The sequence below is a fragment of the Trichosurus vulpecula genome, chromosome 4, assembly GCF_011100635.1.
Source record: "Trichosurus vulpecula isolate mTriVul1 chromosome 4, mTriVul1.pri, whole genome shotgun sequence".
Lineage (NCBI taxonomy): Eukaryota > Metazoa > Chordata > Mammalia > Diprotodontia > Phalangeridae > Trichosurus > Trichosurus vulpecula.
This window is the reverse complement of record NC_050576.1, coordinates 217846770-217867827: the sequence shown is the minus strand read 5'-3', so window position 1 is coordinate 217867827 and position 21058 is coordinate 217846770. Positions and strand designations below refer to the sequence as shown.

General features: G+C 39.9%; 1 protein-coding gene across 1 annotated transcript in view; it reads left to right on the top strand.

The window, feature by feature from the left end:
• Positions 1-10235, top strand: part of RNF213 (ring finger protein 213) — a 183170-nt gene extending 172935 nt beyond the window's left edge. The window contains exons 59-67 of the mRNA XM_036754786.1: positions 58-193; positions 592-675; positions 1393-1573; positions 1882-2083; positions 2476-2553; positions 3472-3666; positions 5138-5227; positions 5351-5532; positions 8273-10235. Coding sequence (XP_036610681.1) covers positions 58-193; positions 592-675; positions 1393-1573; positions 1882-2083; positions 2476-2553; positions 3472-3666; positions 5138-5227; positions 5351-5532; positions 8273-8426 — 1302 coding nt within the window. The 3' untranslated portion in view covers positions 8427-10235. The remainder of the gene's footprint in view (positions 1-57; positions 194-591; positions 676-1392; positions 1574-1881; positions 2084-2475; positions 2554-3471; positions 3667-5137; positions 5228-5350; positions 5533-8272) is intronic.
• Positions 10236-21058: the final 10823 nt, after the last annotated feature.

The following is a 21058-nucleotide window of genomic DNA, read 5'->3' as shown; positions in this document are numbered from 1 at the left end:
TTCATTGTAATTGCCATGTGACTTAGACTTTTCCTGGGTGGTCTTCTCCCTTTCCAGGAAAGAGAATTGAGGCTGGTGAAATTCTTACCAGAGATATTGGCCCTACAAAGGGATTTGGTGAAAAGATTCCAGAATGTTTCAGATGTTGAATACAACACAATAAGAGGTTTCCTCAGAAGTCACTACTTTTCAGGTAAGTACCTTTTCTAGGAATAGACTATGCTTAGGGAATCAGAAATAAAAAAACCTGGTAGTTGGAGCAGTTCTGAGCTAAAGGATACTCTAGTCTTCTGTTTATAGAGACACAATGTACTTTGATTCCCATTTAGATAGTCAGGCTTTTCTCAGTAGCTACCATTCTCCTTCCCACTTATACTCCATTCCATCATCAATTATAGGTCAAAAGCATTAGACTTTTCTCTCATGAAGTTCTAGTTCTTTGCTCATCATTGAAAATTCTAGTGGTGAATACACCATAGTGCAAGGTCATGAATTTATGTGTACTTATGCATTATTGGCTTGTCTTGCTGTAAGTTGCCCTGGTATGAATAGGTACCACAGTGGGGCATCCATTTGTTAAATGTTTTATAGAAGGACTGAAGCGCTCATTTCAAAAACAAATTGAGATCTTTCTGTCTACATGGAACAAGCTGAGACGATCGCTTTATATCAGTGGTGAGTCATTTTTGCCTTTTCATACTTGACTCGACAGGAATCCATGCATGTTGTCAGTCTTTCTCCTTTCTGAGTCTCACCTCACCTGCCTCTGAGCCTAAAAACATGATACTTTTGTATATATGAGTTCTAAATCCACAGTTGTTGATGGTCATGGTTGTTATCATGCCAAATAATTGAATACATCTGAGAAAATCTCTGAGCTCTTTAGAACATATCAATTTGAGGTAGAATTCTAGAAAAGAAACTGAAAGGAATTTGAGATCCATTGTCTAATATATCCCAAATTCATCGTTGGAGGAAAATCACAGGATCATAGGTTAGAGCTAGAAGGGATGTTAAAGGTCATTAAGTTCAAGTCTCCCTAGACTCCTTTGCATTGAAACCTAGAGAGGTTTCAGTGCCTTGCCCAAAGTCACACAGGTTCCATATAGCAGAAACAGGCTCTAAACTTAGTTCTTCAGACTCTAAATCTCTTGTTCTACTGTATCTACAGTACCTGTAGATATAATGCTGTATCTATCGGTTAAATGAGAAAAAATAAGTAGAATTTCTCAAGATGAACATACTGTTTCTAAGTCTGTAGGCTCAGTCTTTAAAAGTATGGTGTCTCCCCTCCCAGAAACTGTAGCACTGGTAAACTCAACTAAAGTTGCTGCCGGGAGATGGTATTGGGATCAGGTGCCTCTTCTCTAAGACTGTCCTTCTCTGTCAAAGGTGAAATTAAGCTACCTAAAGAGTACTGCAATGCCGACTTGAGTCTGGAAACCGAGTTTGAGGTTCTCCTTCCACGTCGACGGGGCTTGGGCCTTTGTGCTACTGCTGTGGTCAGCTACCTGATTGCTCTTCACAATGACTTGGTCTATACAGTGAGAAAATACACCAATGAAAGCAGTAGGTGGGTATATAGCCCTATGGGAAATGTCATTGTTCTGTTTATTCACAGGTTGCCCTCTCCCCCACACCCCACCATAATCCAGGATCTTTAGGACTTGTGACAGAGGACAAGTTGTATTACAAGATTTATTTCAGTTTTACTTACTTGCCTCTGTGCCATGCTCCAGTACTTGTGTTTCAGCTTTATTTTTTAACTGTAAAAACTCTAAAAAGAGACTCTTTAATTTTTCAAATCATGGCAGACACATTTACTGATCGTCAGTCATTAAATATGGGGGGGTGGGAATTATATGTTTTTTTTTCTTTCAGTTATTCTGTTAACTCCTCCGAGGTGACTGACCTGCACGTTATCAGCTATGAAGTGGAGCGGGACTTGACCCCACTAATTTTGTCCAACTGCCAATACAGTGTGGAAAAAGGTAGAGAAACATTACAGCAGTTTGACCTAGAGAAGATTCAGAGACAAGTGACCAGCCGATTCCTCCAGGGGAAGCCACTCCTCACCCTACAGGTAAAGGAAATGCTTTCAGAAAGTAGTCCATGCTTCTGTCCACAATAGCCAAGTCAGACTGTTGACACTTATAGAGAATTTTATTCCATTATTCCTAAGCTTCCTACCCCTTCCATTTATATAGTTAATGGTACACAGCATTTCTAGCATGCTGCATTGAAATCTCTGCCTGGCCTCTGGAGCTGGACTTTATGCTGGGTCTTGGTTTCTATAGGTTGTTTGACTAAATATAGAAGCCATGTGGCACCATTTAGTGCCATGCTTTGTAGTATACTAACATAAAAGTTGAGTTAGTGCTGAAAAGTGTAAATTTTAGAGTCCCTCCCTACAAAGAACAGTATCTATACGGTCACCCACCTCCATCATTAATATCTAGCATTTTCTCCACTTAGGGACTACCCACCCTGGTCTACAGACATGACAGGAACTATGAACATATCTTTATGGACATCAAGAACAAGATGCCTCAGGTAATTCTGTTACCATTACTATCAGGAATAATATCTTAAATTTACATAGTGCTTCAATTCTTAGTTCATTTTTTATTTCAATTTAATCTCTCTACAGCTATGTGCCATTAAACCTGGAAAGAGCAGATTTTATTTCCTCCATCTTACAACTGGGTCTCAGAAAAGTAACAGGGCTTGCTTCCAAACTTTACACCCAATGCCCTTTCACAAGATCCAGTGATCCATATTTAAACAAACAAAAAATCCAGAAGCTTTCCTGTTTGTTAATTAGTTAAAGCCTTTTCCCTGATTAATATTTGCAACATCAGGCTATAGTATCACACTTTTGCCTACCGTGTAAGAACTGTTAGTTCATCAGGGATCTGCAACTGTTAGTATGGGTATTTCCTCTTGTGATACAAATTTAAGCGCTTCCATGTTTTAGCAGATGGTCTTAAGAGTTGGTGGTGGGACCAAAAAACTCATCACCCTATGCCCAACTGTTCCAAACTTACCTGGGCTTGTCCTTGGGTGACAGATTCAGTCTTTCACTAGGTCCATATAAAATCACTGATATTTGTATAGTGCTTTAAGGTTTGCAAAGTGCTTTCCATACAATATCTCATTTACTCAAAGCTTTCCCAGCTGAGCCAAATCTACCAGGGCCTGGGCTCTGCTGGCACAGCTTTTGAGAATGCTGGGTCACCTCCATTCCACAATGAGGCATTGAAACATTTCTTCAGGGTAGGAGTATCATGTATGCTGATGTGAAAGGATTTATTGATCTATCGCTGCTTCGAATTCTGTACACCATTTTCAGGATCCCTCATGGAATGTCTGTCCCAAACTAAAGCTTTAGTGAATTGAAGGTGGTAGGGAATCGATTATCCATCAGAAGCAAGAGACCAACTAGGTCCCATTGTATGTTCTCGTTCCCAGAAATCTCTCCCCAGCTCGGCCATCAGTACCATCAGTGGGCATCTGCAGTCGTACAGCGATGCCTGTGAGGCACTCTCTGTTGCAGAAATTACTTTGGGATTTCTGAGCACGGCTGGGGGGGACCCTGAAATGCACCTAAATGTGTATATCCAAGACATCTTGCAGATGCATAGTCAAACAGCTCCTGTGTTAAAGGTGAGTCTTGAACTTAGGCGTGGTTGTCCCTAAGCCCAACTTAGCAAAAACGTTCCCTGTCATAGGTGCCACCTTAAACCAAAGGTCCCCTCAGAATAGACAGAGGGGGATAGACCCTAGTCACTGATCCCTGTGCAGAGTCTTAACTGTCTTGTGTTAGAGAGTAGATACAAAATAGCCCTTGTGGTTAGTTCTTTTGAAGTTGACAGGCTGGCTGAGAAGATAGACAGCCAAACTGGGATATCATTTGTTTGAAGGCTTTTTTCACTGGACTAGTGATGTATTTGCTATGAGGAACTCCCCATGAGGAAACTCTACCTGTGCAGATCAGTACCTGCTCTCCAACTTAAGAGTTTTAGAAAATTGCTTGGGGCCCTGAGAGTGACTTGCCTAGGGTCACAAGACTATTATGTGCCAGAGGCAGGATTTAAACCTAGGTCTTCTGATATTAAGGCCCAATGTCTATCCATTACACCACATTGCTTCCTAAGGGGACTTGTAAAAGGGAATCCTTTATCAGAATCTGTGGGGCCAGTCAATCAAGTCTTCCTGGAACAAGGTAGTCTACTTGCTGATTCCTGAACTTGTCATTTCACCTCATAACCTTCTCTCTATAATGAACATTTTCACACTTCTGCCTCTTAAGAAGCTCATGCTTCCCACCTCTTGGTAAATAGGTGATAGACTGCAGATACAAAGTGAAATATACATTTTCAGAGGGGGCCATTGCAACAGAAATTTGTTTTATTGACTATATTTTTGTTAGAAGGGAGTAATTTTATTTGAGGGAAAGATGAGTGGGTAGTAATGAGGGGTGAAAAGGGGAGAGATGAACGAAGCGCATCAATGAAACATTTTTAAAATACAGAGCGGGGTTCAGAGGGGGACACAAATAAGCAGGGCAATATTGGTACTACTACATTTAACTTATATATATTAAATGGAACAAGCTGTAGCAAATTTGGAGTTTCATGTACAGCCCCAATTTTCTGGTCTTCTTTTTGTATGGAAATGGCTGAGTATGTTGATTTTCTACTTAGTTTTTAAAAAAAGAATCCTTAGCTATTGTTAAGGTTCAGCACAGGCACCACTTCCCAGGTTCCCTCCATTGTTAGCGATCTCTCTCTCCTCAAGTAATCACTGTTTATCTGCTTATTCATTGTATCATCTGGGAGAACTTAAACTCCTTGAGAACAGGGGCTCCTTTCCATTTTGCCTTTGAGTCCTCTGTCCCTAGCACTATGCTTCGCACATAATAGAGCCTTATTAAGTGTGAGCAGTGGGAGGATTAGTGCAGTGAACCGAGGATGGCATTCTGGCTCTGGGAAAATGTAGGTGGACAGAATCCAAAAGGGGCAAGATATGTATTGGAGGAGATAAGCAGATAAATGTGATGACATTAAGGAATAATTGAGATGAGGTGAGGTGATAGATGCCCCTTCAATTTTTCTCCAACTTTTTTCTCTTTTAGGCTTTAAGTAGGTGTCAGTTAAAGCACACCATAGCCCTGTGGCAGTTCCTTTCTGCTCACAAGTCTGAACAGCTTCTAAGGCTTAAAAAAGTAAGTTATCCTATCTGCTCGGGTCATTTCAAGATTCATTTGGCTAAAGTTGGGTAAAGTTTCACCCTACTCTTCTTCTCCCTCTTCATTTTAAACTTTTCATCTATCTCCACTGAATTTTAGGATCCATTTGGGGAAATCAGTGCAGCATACAAAGAAGACCTTAGTGCTGAGAATGCTAAACAACTCAACACTTTCCTAAATCAGGCTGGGCTAGAAACCTTTTTGCTGGAGCTCCATGAAATGATCCTCTTGAAGTTGAAGCACACGCAGATTGAGGGGTACAACTTTAACCCTAAGTGGAGGTATGGCCTGAACCGGAAATCAAAATGTCTTTTTATTACTGATCATGGCTTTCCCTCTGAAATTATCTCCATTTTGTCCTTTATTTAGCTGATTGCAGGTTGTTTCCCCCGTTAGACTGTACTTCTTGAGGACAAGGACTGTTCTTTTGCTCTTTTTTATGGTTTATTCTTTTCTCTTTTTGTTTTTGTTATATTCTTTGTGCCGCTTCGATTAATTAGCACCATATCTGGCACATAGTAGGTATGTGTTATTTATTGACATAAAAGAAAGGAAAAAGCAACTGATCTAGTCAAGTAAAAGGCTTTTCACGTAGGAATTGGCTTCCTGCGGCCTTGCCCCTCGACACCCGAGGTGTGGCTTGTGATCATAGTGTAGGGCTTCATCTACTTTGCAGCTAGTTGATTACCCTTCATCCATGGCACATTGCCTCCAGTAATCTATGAAAATTAATGATAACTATATATGTTAACATCCTTCGAATATATTCCTAATCTGCAAAATAAGGGTGGGTATTGGACCGGATGATCTTTAAGGTTCTTTTCAGCATAGAATTTCCAAGATCCTTTGGTACTTATTGAGTGTTTCAATGTTAAATGTTCTAATGGGTGAGCCTACATTCTGTAATCCTATAAGCCAGGAAATAGGGCACAAAAGTATGGTTTGCGGGCTAGGTGGTGTAGACAAAAGACACATTGCAGGGCTTGGACTTTGTATAATTATGTAATTCTGCTTTTAGTACTTCTTTGATACTTCTCAGGATCCATGATTTTTTTATAGCCTTCTTCCTGTGGATGCAGCCTATTCTCATCTAGCTCTTCCCATAAATTGTCCTTAAAGGACCTATGCAACATGCTGGAAGCTTTCCCTTGGATCATTTAAGATTTTATTCTTCCAGTGTGACACTTGGGCTATCCACCTTTTATCATTCTCTCTTGCTGTACAGCTGGCCTCATGCATTTTCTTATGATACATTTCTAGTTTCATTTATAACTAGAATGTCAGCATTGATATGGTTCAGTTACTCTACTCGCATTAACTTGTTGGTAACTGGACAAAGATCTCATGTTTAGGCTCTAAACAGTTATGTAAATTAATATTGACAGATGGTCTAAGCTTAAACCCTTTTTCCATCAGCATCTCCATTGGCAAAGTGTAAAGTGACTGCACAGAACCGAGGGCTATCATGTATTTTTGTTGGTTGCTGAAGTTTTTTTTTTTTTTGACATTTATATAGTAATTTAAAGTTTATCAAGACTTTAATATACATTACTTTGCTTGATTCTTACAATCCTAGGAGGTATGTGCTTTTATTAACCTTAGTTTATAGTTGGGGAAACCTAGGATTAGAGAGATTAAGACTTGTGGTTACATGGCTAGTAAGTGTCTGAGGCAAGATTTAAACCTTCTTGATCCCAGATATAAAACTATCCACTACACCAAGGCCAAAGAATTCATTCCAGTGGCCAACCTGAGTGTGAGGTCAAATGAGCGTGTTGAGCCTCTCTCACTTGACTGGGCTGCTTCTTAAACAACAGAGTTAGTCAGTGGGACATTTCTAGCTTGGTACAACCTACCAGAGCTTACACTCTGCTGACAGACATAGCCTTTTTTATCTTTTAAATATATTTTTATTTCTTTTGTTAAATATTTCCCAATTGCATGTAAAAAAATTTTAACATTCTTTTTTTAAAATGTTGAGTTCCAGATTCTCTCCCTTTCTCCCATCCTTCCTCCCTCCTTGAGAAGGCAAGTGATTTGATATAGATTATACATTTGAAATCATGCAAAATATATTTCTATATTAGCTATGTTGCAAAAGAAAAGACAGACAAAAAAACCCAAGAAAAATAAAGAAAGTAAAAAACAAGCATGTTTCAATCTGCATTCAGATGTCATCGGTTCTCTCTTTGGAAGTGGATAGCATTTTTTTTATCATGAGTCCTTTGGAATTCAGGCATCACCTTTAAATGTCTAGAGATGCCAAAGGAAAGTATAAGAATCAGGTTTTTGTAGAGGACTTTATACAAATCCCTGAAATATTAGCGAGCCAAACAGACCCTGCAGAATCTCATGCTATGAATCATTTTTATTAGCCCAGTCTTTTGGGGTCTTGCCTTGATTATGTGATGATTATTTATTTCCAGAATCACATTAAAATGGGCTCCCACTGATTTCATCATATAGGATTCTATGGGGCTTGTTTGGCACTTTCATATTTTATATCAGTGGTGTTTATTTGAAAAGGAGTCTAACCTGACACTTACACAGATGCTCATGTTTGTGAGCTCTTAATTGAGGGATAGAGAAAAATGCACATGAAGAGCAATATGCTTTGAATACAAAGTTATCTTACCTGGCATATAGGACTGTAGCATGTAGACTCCCCTATCAGAACTTTGACTCCCCCATTAAATGACTAGAGGGTCTATAACCAATCAATCAGTAAACATTCATTAAGCGCCTACTACGTGGCAGGCACTGTGTTAAGTGCTGGGGATAGAGAAAAGGCCGATGACAGTCCCTGGCCTCAAGGAGTTCACAGTCTATAGGAAGAGCTTACTCCTATTCTTCCCTCCCTCCAGCACCAAGCAGGGTGCCTTGCCCATTAGTAGATATTTAATAAATGTCTGGAATTGAATTGACAGGTGAAAATTTTGTAAGAGTATTAATTTCTTTTAAACTGTTTGCAAGTCTATTTTTTAATTCTTTTTTTTTTTTCATCTTTCATCTGTTTTCCAGCCTGAAAGAGACACTGGTGAGTTACATGGAAACCAAGAAGACTGAAATCCCTGCAGAAGTGGAATATCAGTTCCCAGAAGAAATTCTTCTCTCCCATTGTATTGCTGTGTGGAAAGCAGCTGCTGGCCTTAAACAGGATCGCAGACTTACATAGACTTCTTTTTGTAGCACTATCTTTGGAAGAGACTTTTGGAAAAAAGGCAAACTTCCCTTTGTCTCCCTCCTCCAGGAAGTGAATTTTGTTGGAACAGACAGTTTATTGCCTCTGTGAGTGCTTGGAAGAGAAACACTTGGCACAGCAGTAAATTCAGGACCAAAATGTGCCACATAAGCTTGCAACCTTCAATGCTCTTGGAGCTAAGCTGTTAGGGGAATGTGTATATTCCAAAACTCCACTCACATCCACTTATGAGCACTGTTCGCAGGAAGGTCTGAATTCAGAATGACTTGAAACTGGAAATAAGCCATCTTCCTTGACATTCTGGAGTAGACAGGTTGCAGAGTGACTTGACAGCTTTGTACTGATGAATAAGATCTTATGCCTCTGGCCCTTTTAACCTGTTTATCAGTAAAGCACACACCCACCAATTCAAACCTCAGCTACCCCCAACTACCACACACCTAGAAGGAAAAACTTGTCCTTTTTCAGTTCATTTTTCCACTTCAAGATGTTTCATCTGCACTCACAGAAGAAAGTGGCTTTCTTCTCTTTCTCTGAAGTTTCTGACCACTTTACCATTTAACTAATTTAATGACAGTCTGTTTATTTCCTCATCATCTTCTTACAAATGAAAAACAGTCCAGAATGTTTTGTGAGTGCCTTAAGACTAAACAAAATCTGAACCAGACCTCCAGATATAAAAATACAGCCAAGTTCAAATTGGCAGTAGCCAAAAATGAAAGCTTAACCTTGGATCATGATGGGGTAGGTTTGAGTCCCTGTGGGTAGTAATTTTTAATTTTCTGGCAACTGTGTCAAATGAATTCAGTATAGTAACCTAAACTTCCTTTGAATGAAATCTCTTTGGGTCTTATTTCTGTTGCTTTAGCTGAGGGAATGCACCAAACCAGCCAGAGTTTGCAAAGAAGAAAGAAAGACTATTAAATTAGCCCTGATGTTGTGCTGCTTTCCTTATCTGAGCTCTCTTCCCTAATTCCTATTTCTAGAAGCTCCACATGTTATTTGCAATATTGAAATTAAGGTTATGACTCTGGAGTTAATGGAAAATGTGTACTTTTTAAAGTAATCTTTTAGTTAAGTTCAGATCCTGAACTAGTCAAGATAGTTCAATAAGATTAACAATATACATCTTCAATAATGGTGGAAAGAACTGCAGCAGGAACACCACTTTTAGTTCATTTTCTGATTTTCATTGTTTTAACGCTGTCTCAAGGATGTTTGAATAATGGGGGTATTCAGAATTCACAAGTAAAGTACCCAGATTTGGTGGTAGTGATGCGTTTGGAAGCAGTGACCATCTACTGATCTAACCATGCCAAGACCATATAACATGATTATCTGCACCTCTAATTTCCCACTGGATGTATTCATTTAACTTCACTTTGGGGTGGAAACCACCTTGATACCTCAATTGAAATAGAATTAATTTTAATTCTTCAGGCCACAATTAGCATCTGAACCTGTTTTCAGTTTCTTAGCTTGGTGCTGTCCCTACCTGTACTTGTATCATGCCTTAGCTGCAGCCATTTGTTTACAGGTGTCAGGTGGGAGCCTGAGAGACCGTTTTTGTTGGATTCCCCTCCTACCCCCTCTGATTTTTATGAAGGACTTTTCTATGAAGGGTTGTATGTTTGTTTTTTTTTTTGTTATTCTTCCAAAGCCTTAACTTTCCTGCCTAGCTTAGTCATATTGTACATACGAAAGTGCACTTGACCTAGCACATGGCAGAAACAGACTTGTAATTGTTATTTCCGCTTTAATAAACCTGATTTTTTTTTGCTATTAAGATTCCGTCTCATTTGGAGCTGAGTGCCTGTCAGTGGCAAATGGAAAGTAACTAGAATTCTTGGGAGGATTCCAGTTTTTAGTGGAAAATTCCTTAGAGAAGATAGAGGAAATACAGGCAAATCAAGCAATCTACTAGCTATGTTGGGAATAGTAACTGAAATGACCCATAAAATTTGCCCCTCCATTAAAAATGAAGGCAGCAGGTTATGGTGAAAAAAGCCAGGGACTCGGAATCAAAAAATCTCAGTTTGAATCTTGGCTCTGCCACTAACTGCTTGAATGGCTTTGAGCATGCCTCTCTACTTTTCTGTTTCCTCATTTTTACAGTGGAATGGTTGCATTACAGACAATCCTAAGGTTCCTTCTGGTTCTAAATCATTTTATCCCCACAGAACTTGTTCTGTCATTCACATTCAAATTTTAAAATATTGTTGGGAAAATTTTTCATCTCTCAACCCTCCAAAAGAAGAATGTCAGGAGATGAGAGCCAAAGAAGGTATAGTGGAAATTGCTTTGGACTAGGAGCTAGACCTAGATCCTCTGTGTGGGATCCATCAGGGCTCATTGTGTGGCCCTGATCAGTCAACAGGTATTAAGTGCTGACTTATGCAGGCACTCTGCTTGGCACTGAGAATATAAATACAGAAAATGAAACATTCTCAAGGCACTACATTCTATTAGGGGTAACAACAAATACATACACAAATATATACATACCTCTACCCCTAAAGGGGAAAAGGAATAAAAACAAAGTAGATAAATACAAGGTAAAGAGGGAGGGCACTAAGAGTTGGGGGAATCAGAAAAAATTTCATATAGAAGGTGGTTATTGAGCTGCTCTTTGAAGGAAAAGAGAATTTTAAGGGACAGAGGTGAGGGAGTGAATTTCAGGCATGTGGGATGGCAAGTAGATAGGAGATGAACAGTCATGCATGAGGAACACAGAGAAACACAGTTTGGCATAATGGCAGACTCAGGGCTGTGTCTAGTAAGACTGGAAAGATATTGGGGCCAGGTTATAAAAGGCTTTAAAAGCTAAAGTGGAATTCATATTTGATCCTAGGAATAATAGGGAATCACTGGAGTTTACTCAGAAGGGGAGTCGCGTAGTTCTGTGCTTAAGGAAAATCACTTTGGCAGTGGTGTAAAGGACAGACTAAGGGAAACTAGGAAGAGGTGGAGAGAGAGACTAATGAAATGGCTAATGGATTAGACCAGGCAAGAATTGGTGAGTTGAACTAGGCTGGTGACTGAATGGGGAGATGGGGATAGACTTGAGGTGCTGAGGAGGTAGAACTGATTAGGTGGCAACTGATTAGATTTGTGGGGTGAGGAATCTAGGCTGTCAGGATGCATGGAAGAGTAGCTGTGCTTTCAGTAGAAATAGGGAAGTTTGGAACATGAGTAGATAAGGGTTAATGAGTTTTGCTTCAGACATATTCAGTTTGAGATGTCTATGGGACTTTTACTTTGAAATGCCCAGTAGACTTTGACCTAAAATTCTCTATACAATGTAAATCATATCCTGCTGAACCAGGTGTTCCTGGGTGTGGTGGTGGGACATCTTCCCTCACAGTCCAAAATTCAATATTTTGGATCTCACGTGTTTGCTGTCTTCTAATCTGCAGATTTGGGGTCATCATTCTGGCTAGAGGTATACTCCCTCCTAAGGGCCTATTATTCAAATTACATAAGGCAATAGACAAATTATCCTTCCAATGTCTATACGAATTATTAGAGCTTAATTTTCTTAGCTGTTCTTTCAACAATCCATTCTTTCAATTAGCCCAGATGCTTGTGGGTAATATGAAATATGATATATCCATTCTATATTATTCAACACACAATAGTTTTTCATTTCTTTGCCCTTGAAATGTGACCCATTGTCACTTTGAATCTGCATCAGGATTCCATAGTATAAACTTACAATATCTAGGGTTTTACAGGTGTTTTTCTGAGTTGCATCCTTATAAGGACAAGCCGCTGTGTTGACACGTGTGTGTGTGTGTGTATATATATATATATATTTACATCCCTTATCTTGGGGTAGTGGTCCAATATAATCTATCTGCCAAATCTGGGCTGGTACTTTTCCCCTCGCTATTTCTCCAGTTACTATCCTAGGAACAGTTTGTTCTTTTTCTAATTGGCATATACAACACTCCTCTGTTATTTGTTTTAACAATGCATGAGAGATACTAATACCTTGATCCTGTGCCCATCGATGGGTGGCCTGGACCCCTAAATGGCCGGCTGTCTGGTGGACCCATTTTGCTAAGGTTGGGTCATCAGTTGGGGTTGGAGTAGGGACAATACGTTCAGTAGCAATCTTTGCTAGCTGATCTGCATGTACATTGTACTCACGTTCTGGTGTGGTCAGGGTCACGTGAGCATCAATGTGAAAAACTGACAAATTTGTAACCAGAGACATATTCCATATGTCTTCCCATAACTCTTTACCCCAAACTTGTTTGCCATGAATCTCCCAATTCTGATTCTTCCATATAGGCATCCATGTAGCTAACCCATTAGCCCATGAGTCAGTAAATATATGACACTGTCCTCCTTTCTCTGTCTTGATGGCTTGATGTACTGCCATCAGTTCAACATATTGGCTACTTCCACCTATCCCAGAACTTTCCAGAGTTCTCCTAGTACAGGGGTTATAGGCCACTGCTTTCCAATGTCTCTTATGTCCCAAATATTTTGCTGTCCCATCAGTAAACCAAGCATGTTTCTTCTGTTCCTTGGTTAGTCCATCATATCCATTATTCCATTTCACTAAGGATGGTACCAACTGTTGCTTAGGTTCAGGGTGTTTTTCATTCACCTCAGTGTCAATGTTTGCCACAGATTCATGTAGAGCAGAAACTCCACTTTTGCCTGCTCTCAACCTATTCTGAATATACCACTTCCATTTGATTGTGCTCACCTCTTGTGTATGTCCAATTCTGTGGGAAGCTGGGGTACTCATTACTCAAATCATAATCAGAATTCCAGACCTTAATACCACTTCATGACCCAGAGTCAGTTGCTCAGTTTTTACCAAAGCCCAATATGCAGCTAACAGCTGCTTCTCAAAAGGTGTATATTGCATTCCAGACAAAGGTAGTTTCCTTGACCAAAATCCTAAAGGTACACTTTGGCTTTGTTGTTTTTGCCATAAACTCCCAATTCGCATAGTCATCTTGCACAGTCACTTGTAATTCCACTGGCCCATTTTGCATAGGCCATAAATCCAGGGCTAATTGTATAACAGCCTTTGCTTCCTCAAAAGCTCTACTTTGTTCAAGTCCCCAATCAAATTCGTATTTCTTCCTGGTGACTTTATACAAAGGTTTCAAAATCTGTCCCAAGTGTGGGATGTGGTGTCTCCAATAACCAAATAGCCCTATGAAATTTTGGGCCTCTCTCTTATTAGTAAGGGTGGGGAAATCCTGGATTTTTTGTCAAGCTTGTGGAAGAATTTCTTGCAGTCCTTTGTTCCACTGTATCCCCCCCAAATTTTACAGTTTGAGCTGGCCCTTGAACCTTTACAGGGTTAATTTCCCATCTTTTGCTTTTCATATGGTCAATTAATAATGTCAAACTCTTCCCCACTTCTTTTATATTTTCTCCCTGTATCATGATGTCATCTAGGTAGTGGGTAAGCTGTACACCAGGTAACTTTAATTCATCTAAATGCTCAGCTACAATCCTGTGGCAAATAGTTGGGCTATGAAGATATCCTTGTGTCAGGCATGTAAATGTATAATGTTGGCCTTGCCAAGTAAAAGCAAACTGGTCCCATTGCTTGGGGTCTACTGGGATCGTAAAAAAGGCTTTGGCCAAATCAATAACTGCATACCAAGTCCCTTCATGTTTCTGTATTCTCTCTATTAAAGTAACAGTGTCTGGAACAGTAGCATATAGGGGAGGAGCCACTTTGTTCAGCTGTCTATAATCTACTGTCATCCTCCACGTTCCATCTGACTTTTGAACTGGCCAAACAGGGTTGTTCCATTGGGTAGTTGTAGGGACTAACACTCCCATTTCAACACATTCTTTTATAGTACTGGCAATTTCATCTTGCCCACCTGGCACACAATATTGCCTCAAAGTAATTACTTCAGAAGGTTTGGGCAAAGTGATTGGATCCATCTTGATTTTCCCCACTAAGACTGCATTAATGCCTATTTTCCTCACAGTACATTGGTATTTCCCTTCAGATAAATTCAAGGTCATACCCTTCAATATGTCCATCCCAATGATGTATTCGGGAATCAGCACAATAACCACAGCATATTCTTTCTTGGGCAACTGTCCAATTTTCATCATCAATTTAACTTGTCTGGCTGATATTTCAGTCCCTCCTAATTCTGTGATGGTAATAGGAGTTCCTTGGCTGAACTTGTCCGGATTTCCATAGATAAGCGTGGCCTCTGCCCCAGTATCTATTAATGCCCTAGTTACCTTATTTGACCCATTTTTCTAATATATGGTCAAGTTAATGTGAGGTCTGAAATCCAGCCTGTGTATTTCCTTAATGTGGACTGGGGTTTGGCCTCTTTCCTAGTATTCCCTAACATATGACTCACTTGGGTGTGAGGGTTCAGGGTCTGTAGCATCTACAGAAGCAGTTCTTATTTTCCTATTTTGTATGTTATCAAGTCCTTTATCTCAGTACATTCTGTACAGTTCATTGCTTGGAATGCCATCTATCATTTCAAAGTCCACCCCTGCTCTCAATAGAGCAGTGAACATTTCTTTTCTTGTCACTCTATTTTGGTGCCAAATTTGCTGGCTATTCACTCTCCTCTCTCAGAGAGATCTACCCCTTCTCCAGTCTCCTAAGTCACTTAACTGTGAAATCTTATCTATCACCACCGAAAGAAGGCTTCCTATTTCCCCAGGTAACAGAGTCAAAATTAGGTGTTTATAAGCAGGAGGAGCGTCCTGAGTATTAAATTCCTATGAGGGACTCCCAAGGGATCATTGTAATATGTGTCTGCAGTTCCCATCATGATAGCAGTCTTCATTACCTCCTCCTTTAGTTTTATGATACATTCTCTAAGCGAATACCAAGGTTTATTCTCAGCGGGCCACATAGAATCAGTAGCATATCTCTTATTACATCCCTCAGCGGCTAACGCCAACAGATTAGTCTTGCCATCACCATCTCTTTGCTGATGATATTCCCTAAATGCTTGCTGAACTAGAGGATCATGGCTGATAGCTATGAATCTTATACAATCCACCCTATCTACTGATATTCCACCGGCCCCTTGATCACTGAGTCTTACCAACCAAGATATTAATGGGTCTCCCATTCTTTGGGTGAATCTACTCAAAATGTCTGTGATCTCTTGCTGTGAAAAATCTTCCTGAATTTCCCTCATAACTGAATTGTTATCTTTGGTTTCTGTCCTCCTCATTTGTATGGGATGAATGTCTGTCTGAGTATTTGACCATCTCTCATTCTCTATGCGAGGGACATCCTGAACTCTAGTAGCGTTTTGTGCCTCAGCCTGACATTGTCTCATTTTCTCTCCACTCCCTTCCCCTGCCACATGGCAAAGACAAAACGGGCAGTCAGGCTCGACCTGGGCTGAGTTGAAATGCACTCTTGGCCTATTTGGCCTCCCGTTGCTCCTAGCAACATTAATGGAAAAATTCTCATTTGAGTCAGTAAACTCTGGAGGAACAATTTGTTCTCCTGCTGTCTGAGATTCCCTATCTTGCCATGGCATAGGAGTGCCCCCATTTCTTTCACTTAATCTCAATCTTTCATATACTAGCTGGTAGGCTGATAACACTATCCAGCTTTGCCTAGATAGTGATGCCCCTGATTGAATTCTAACCTCTTGTAAACATCTTTCCAAATCCCTAGGATCCCCTCTCTGTAGCCTTGGTTCCCAGTTTTCACAGAGTCCAGCTGTTTTAGCCCATTCCTTTGCTAGGGAGGAATAAAATCATTCTCCCACCGTGGGATATTCAACTCTTCCTCTGAAGTTCTTCTGCTTCTAAATAGAGATCTTATACCTAGCAATCCCATCCTCTTCGCCAGATATATCATTAAGGCAGAATTCATGATTTCAAAGAAAATCATAAATGTGGCTGAATGGTCCAGACTCGCAGGATATAAGAAATTCTATAAGTAGAAGGCAGAGGAGTTAAAGCATTTATTCAGGCTCCAAAATAGCAGACCCACGGACCAGTGTCCCCAATTTGATATCCTGGCAAGAACCTTCCAAAACCAATATGCCCATCTCACAGTAGTGACTAGGAGGTTACAGAAAAATATTATGGGAGCAAGCCAAGCCATACTGGTGCTTCCCCCCAATGCTAGGACCCTCCAGGAAGAAGATTACCCACTGCCCTCAAGTCCTTGCTCAGCACTCTCTGGTCTGCACAAGGGTCAGTCCTGCTTTTAGTAGTGCCTGCTGCCGCCGCTGCTGCTTCCACCACTGCTACCGCCACTGCTGCTTCCATTGCTGCCGCTGCCGCTGCTTCTCCTTCTCCTCGCTCCACTACGTCTCAATCTCCAAGCTTTCTCTCCTTTTATATAGTCGCCAGACATCATCCCGTTGACTAGAACATCATCTGAGTGACCAGAACTCAGGCACCTACCATTGGCTCTGGTCTTAGCCACTCCCCCTAGGACCTTGAGAGCCCACCCTGAAGTCTATTCAAATGGGCAGGAAAGATCTTCCCATTTACTGATTGCCTTTACAAGAACAGAGTGCACCTTAGAGGTAGAAGACCTATATTTTAGGCCTGCTACTAAATATGAGCCTTGGGTATCTTCAGCTTTCTGGAACTATTTCCTCTTCTGAAAGTGAGGAGGTTGGACCTTGTTGGACCTAGCAGCTCTAATAGAATATAATATTATGGTGCATACCATGTGGAGATTAATTTTGCTAACAGTCTTCATCTTGTAGCTGTCCTGCTCCCCAGCCTAAATCCAGATCGTTTCACCTTGGAAATATGGCCCTACCCTGTTTCTCATTCTACTCCAAAACCACCTGCTGATTCCATGGAATCAGAATTGGAAGGATTCCTGATTCCAACTCATTTCTGAACATGGTTAGGGTTGCCTCCACCTTACCTGTGGACAAAGCTGTATCTAGTTTCTTAACAGTTTCCATTAATTGAGAACTTAACACTTCTTAAGTCAACCCATTTGGATATCCAGTTATTAGGAGCCCTTCCCTGTTCCCCCTATCCACTAGTGACTTCTCTTCTAAGGTATCCTAGTATTTGTTTTGTATATACCTACATTTGTGCAAATTGTCTCTCCCTTAAAGTTTCCTCATAAGTAAGGACTGTTTCATTTTAGTTTTGGTACAATGCCTAGCAAATAATAGCTTCATAAATGTTTGTCATTTGGTTGATTATGGCTTGGTTTCCAGTCATTTCACCTTTGTGGTTGCCCTCTCCTTTACCCCAGATTATCAAGCTAGCTTCCTTACAGTTGCCCATATATACTGTTTTAATTCTTATGTCCATAACTTTCTTCATGCTGTTATTTTCTCTTTTTTTTGAGATTTTTTTATTTTTAGTTTACAATACTCAGTGTTCTGCATGATTTTGATTTCCAGATTTTCTTCACTCCCTCCCCCCCTCCCTCCCCAAGATGACGTGGAATCTGATATATCTTCTACATATAACTTCGCATTAAACTTATTTACACAATAGTCAAATTGTAAAGAGGAATTATGACCAATGGAATGAATCATGAGAAAGAAGACGCAGAACAAAAAATACCCCCAAAAACAATAACAAAAGAGAAAAAAAAACAAAGGGAAAAAAAAGGGCGAGCATAAAGTATGCCTCAATCTACATTCTGATTCCATAGTTCTTTCTCTGGATGTAGATAGCACCCTCCATTGTGAGTCCTTTGGAGTTGTCTTTGCACCTTGTATTGCTGAGAAGAGCGAGTTAGTCATCACAGAATCCATATATCTGTGGTTGTGTATAATGTTCTCCTGGTTCTGCTCCGCTATTGTGTAGGTTTTTCCATGTTATTATGAAGTCTGTATCATCCCCATTTCTTATAGCACAATAATATTCCATTACCTTTATATACCACAACTTGTTCAGCCATTCCCCAATTGATGGGGATCCCCTTGGTTTGTAATTCTTGGCTGCTACAAAAAGAGCTGCTATAAATATTTTTGTACATATGGGTCCTTTTCCCACTTGTGTGATCTCTTTGGGACACAACCCTAGAAGTGGTATTGCTGGGTCAAAGGGTATGAACATTTTTATAGTCCTTTGGGCATAGTTCCAAATTGCTCTCCAGAATGGCTGGATCAGTTCACAACTCCACCAGCAATGTAACAATGTTCCAATTTTCCCACATCCTCTCCAGCATTTATCATTTTCCTGTTTTGTCATTTTAGCCAATCTGACAGGAGAGAAGTGGTACCTGAGAGTTGTTTTGATTTGCAATCAATAGTGATTTAGAGCATTTTTTCATATACCTATAGATATCTTTAATTTCTTCCTCTGAAACTGTGTGTTCATATCCTTTGACCATTTCTCAATTGGGAAATGACTTGTATTCCTATAAATTTGGCTCAGTTCCCAGTATATTTTAGAGATGAGGCCTTTATCAGAGACACTAGTTGTAAAGATTTTCTCCCAGTTTTCTGCTTCCCTCCTAATCTTTGTTGCATTGGCTTTTTTTATACAGAAACATTTCAATTTAACATAATCAAAATTATCTATTTTGCATTTTATAATGCTTTCTATTTCTTGTTGTGTCATGAATTCTTTTCTTTTCCATAAATCTGATAGGTAAACTATTCCTTGCTCTCCCAAATTGCTTATAGTATCAGCCTTTATTCCTAAATCATGAACCCGTTTTAACTTTATTTTGGTATAGGGTGTAAGATATTGGTCTATGCCCAGTTTCTGCCCTACCATTTTCCAATTTTCCCAGAAGTTTTTGTGAAATAGCGAATTCTGTTATTTTCATTGGGAAACTGGCTCCTTTCACCTTTTCAAGTCCTACTGATCCTTGATGATCTGGCTCAAGCCATCTATCTCCTTGAGCAGCCTCTAACCACTTCAGCCTAGTGAGCTTTCCCTTTCCCTAAATTCCTGTGAAACTTACCATTAAATAGTAGGTTGTTGTTTTAGTCATGTCCAACTTTTCATGACCCCATTTGTGGTTTCTTGGCAAAGATGCTAGTTTGTGGTTTGTCATTTTCTTCTCCAGCTCATTTTACAGATGAAGAAACTGAGGCAAACAGAATTAAGTGACTTGCCCAGGGTCACATAGTTATTAAGTGTTTGAAGCCAGATTTGAACTCAGGAAGATGCCTCTTCTTGCCTCCAGGCCTGGTACTTTATCCAATGAGCCATATAAATACCCTATTAAACAGTTCAGCATTGAATTATTTAGGTTTTGTATCAGACATTAACTAGACTCAGCTCCTTGGAGTCATATATATATTTTTTCTTTGGCTCTTAGTGCCCTTAGCACTGTGCTCAGCATAGAGCAAGTGTTTAATAGATAGGATGACTTGAGTGAGAATTGGAAAGAACCTTAGCATTAATACAGTGAGCCCCTCATTCCTTATCGTAGGTATGAGAAAACAGGCCCTGAGGGGTTTGATTTGCCTATGGTTACAGTCTATAAATACTAAATCAGAATTCAGGTGCACTCCAAATCTAGGGCTCTTGACACTCACTACAAGATACTGCCTAGTTGGTTGATTGCTATCACTAGATGGGTTGTGGGCTCCTAACTCTTAATGGAAATTTGCCTTCTTTGAAGCCAGACTAGGGAAAGGAGGCTCTTAGAGAGGAGACTATATAAGACTGCCAAGGCCACAAATAACTCGTATTTCTGGGAGCCTTTTACCTTTGACTTATACTACAAGAGCCGTGTGGTTGTCAGTTCTTTTTTAGAATTCCCATTGTGCTTTCTTATTTTTGTTGGATACAAATGATGGTTCTTTTTTCTCTCCAAGTTAATGCTATGTCACTCAGTCCCAAATCTATTTTATATCAGCCCAAGTTGTATATTGCCTCCAGAAGTAAATAGTTCTTTATACTTTGCCCTAAGAGGGACAGCAGTCAGGGCAGGAGTTATGTGGCAAATCTTCAAAGAAGTTCATTTCCCCTTTTCCTTTTTATGAAAGTTGTGTATGAATTATTTAGTTCACATTATGGGTAATGGCATTTGTTGATTTGTTAGCTGACAGCCATGAGGTATTTCACCTCTTATTATTTTAAAAGGAAAATCCAGGCAACTTCAGGTTGGAAACAAATTTCCAGCTGTAAACAGCTACTCTGGAGATAATGTAAGCTCAACAGTCTCTGCTGAGTAGTTATAGCACATAAGTCCAGTATCACTTAAGGAGCCCTTATAAATATGCAATGTTCTTTTGACACTAAGCTGCAAGTATGAGATTGCTTCATATGCTGAGCCTTAAGAGTGTTACAGACACGGAGGAGAAAACTGGATGGCTGTATATAATCCACCCTAATTATAATTAGCATTTATATTGCATTTTGTATTTTCTAAACACTTCCCTAAGTCATTAATTAACTAACCCCTGCTGTAGTATGACTATTAATTCCTGGTTTACAGTTGGGAAAAACAAGTACAAAGAAAGAAAGTTAATTTGTTCCATACCAAAGTATCTCAGAGCAAAACCTGACAACTCAGGACTTTTGATATCATACGAGAGTACCCTACTCCTACTTGAACATAGCAAAAATCCATGGTGGGACCAAAAAAAAAAAAGGAAAAAGCAGGGTGAGGACAGAGGGGAAAGAGCTAAAACACTAGCTAAAACACAGAAGAGGGCCCTACTTTATCT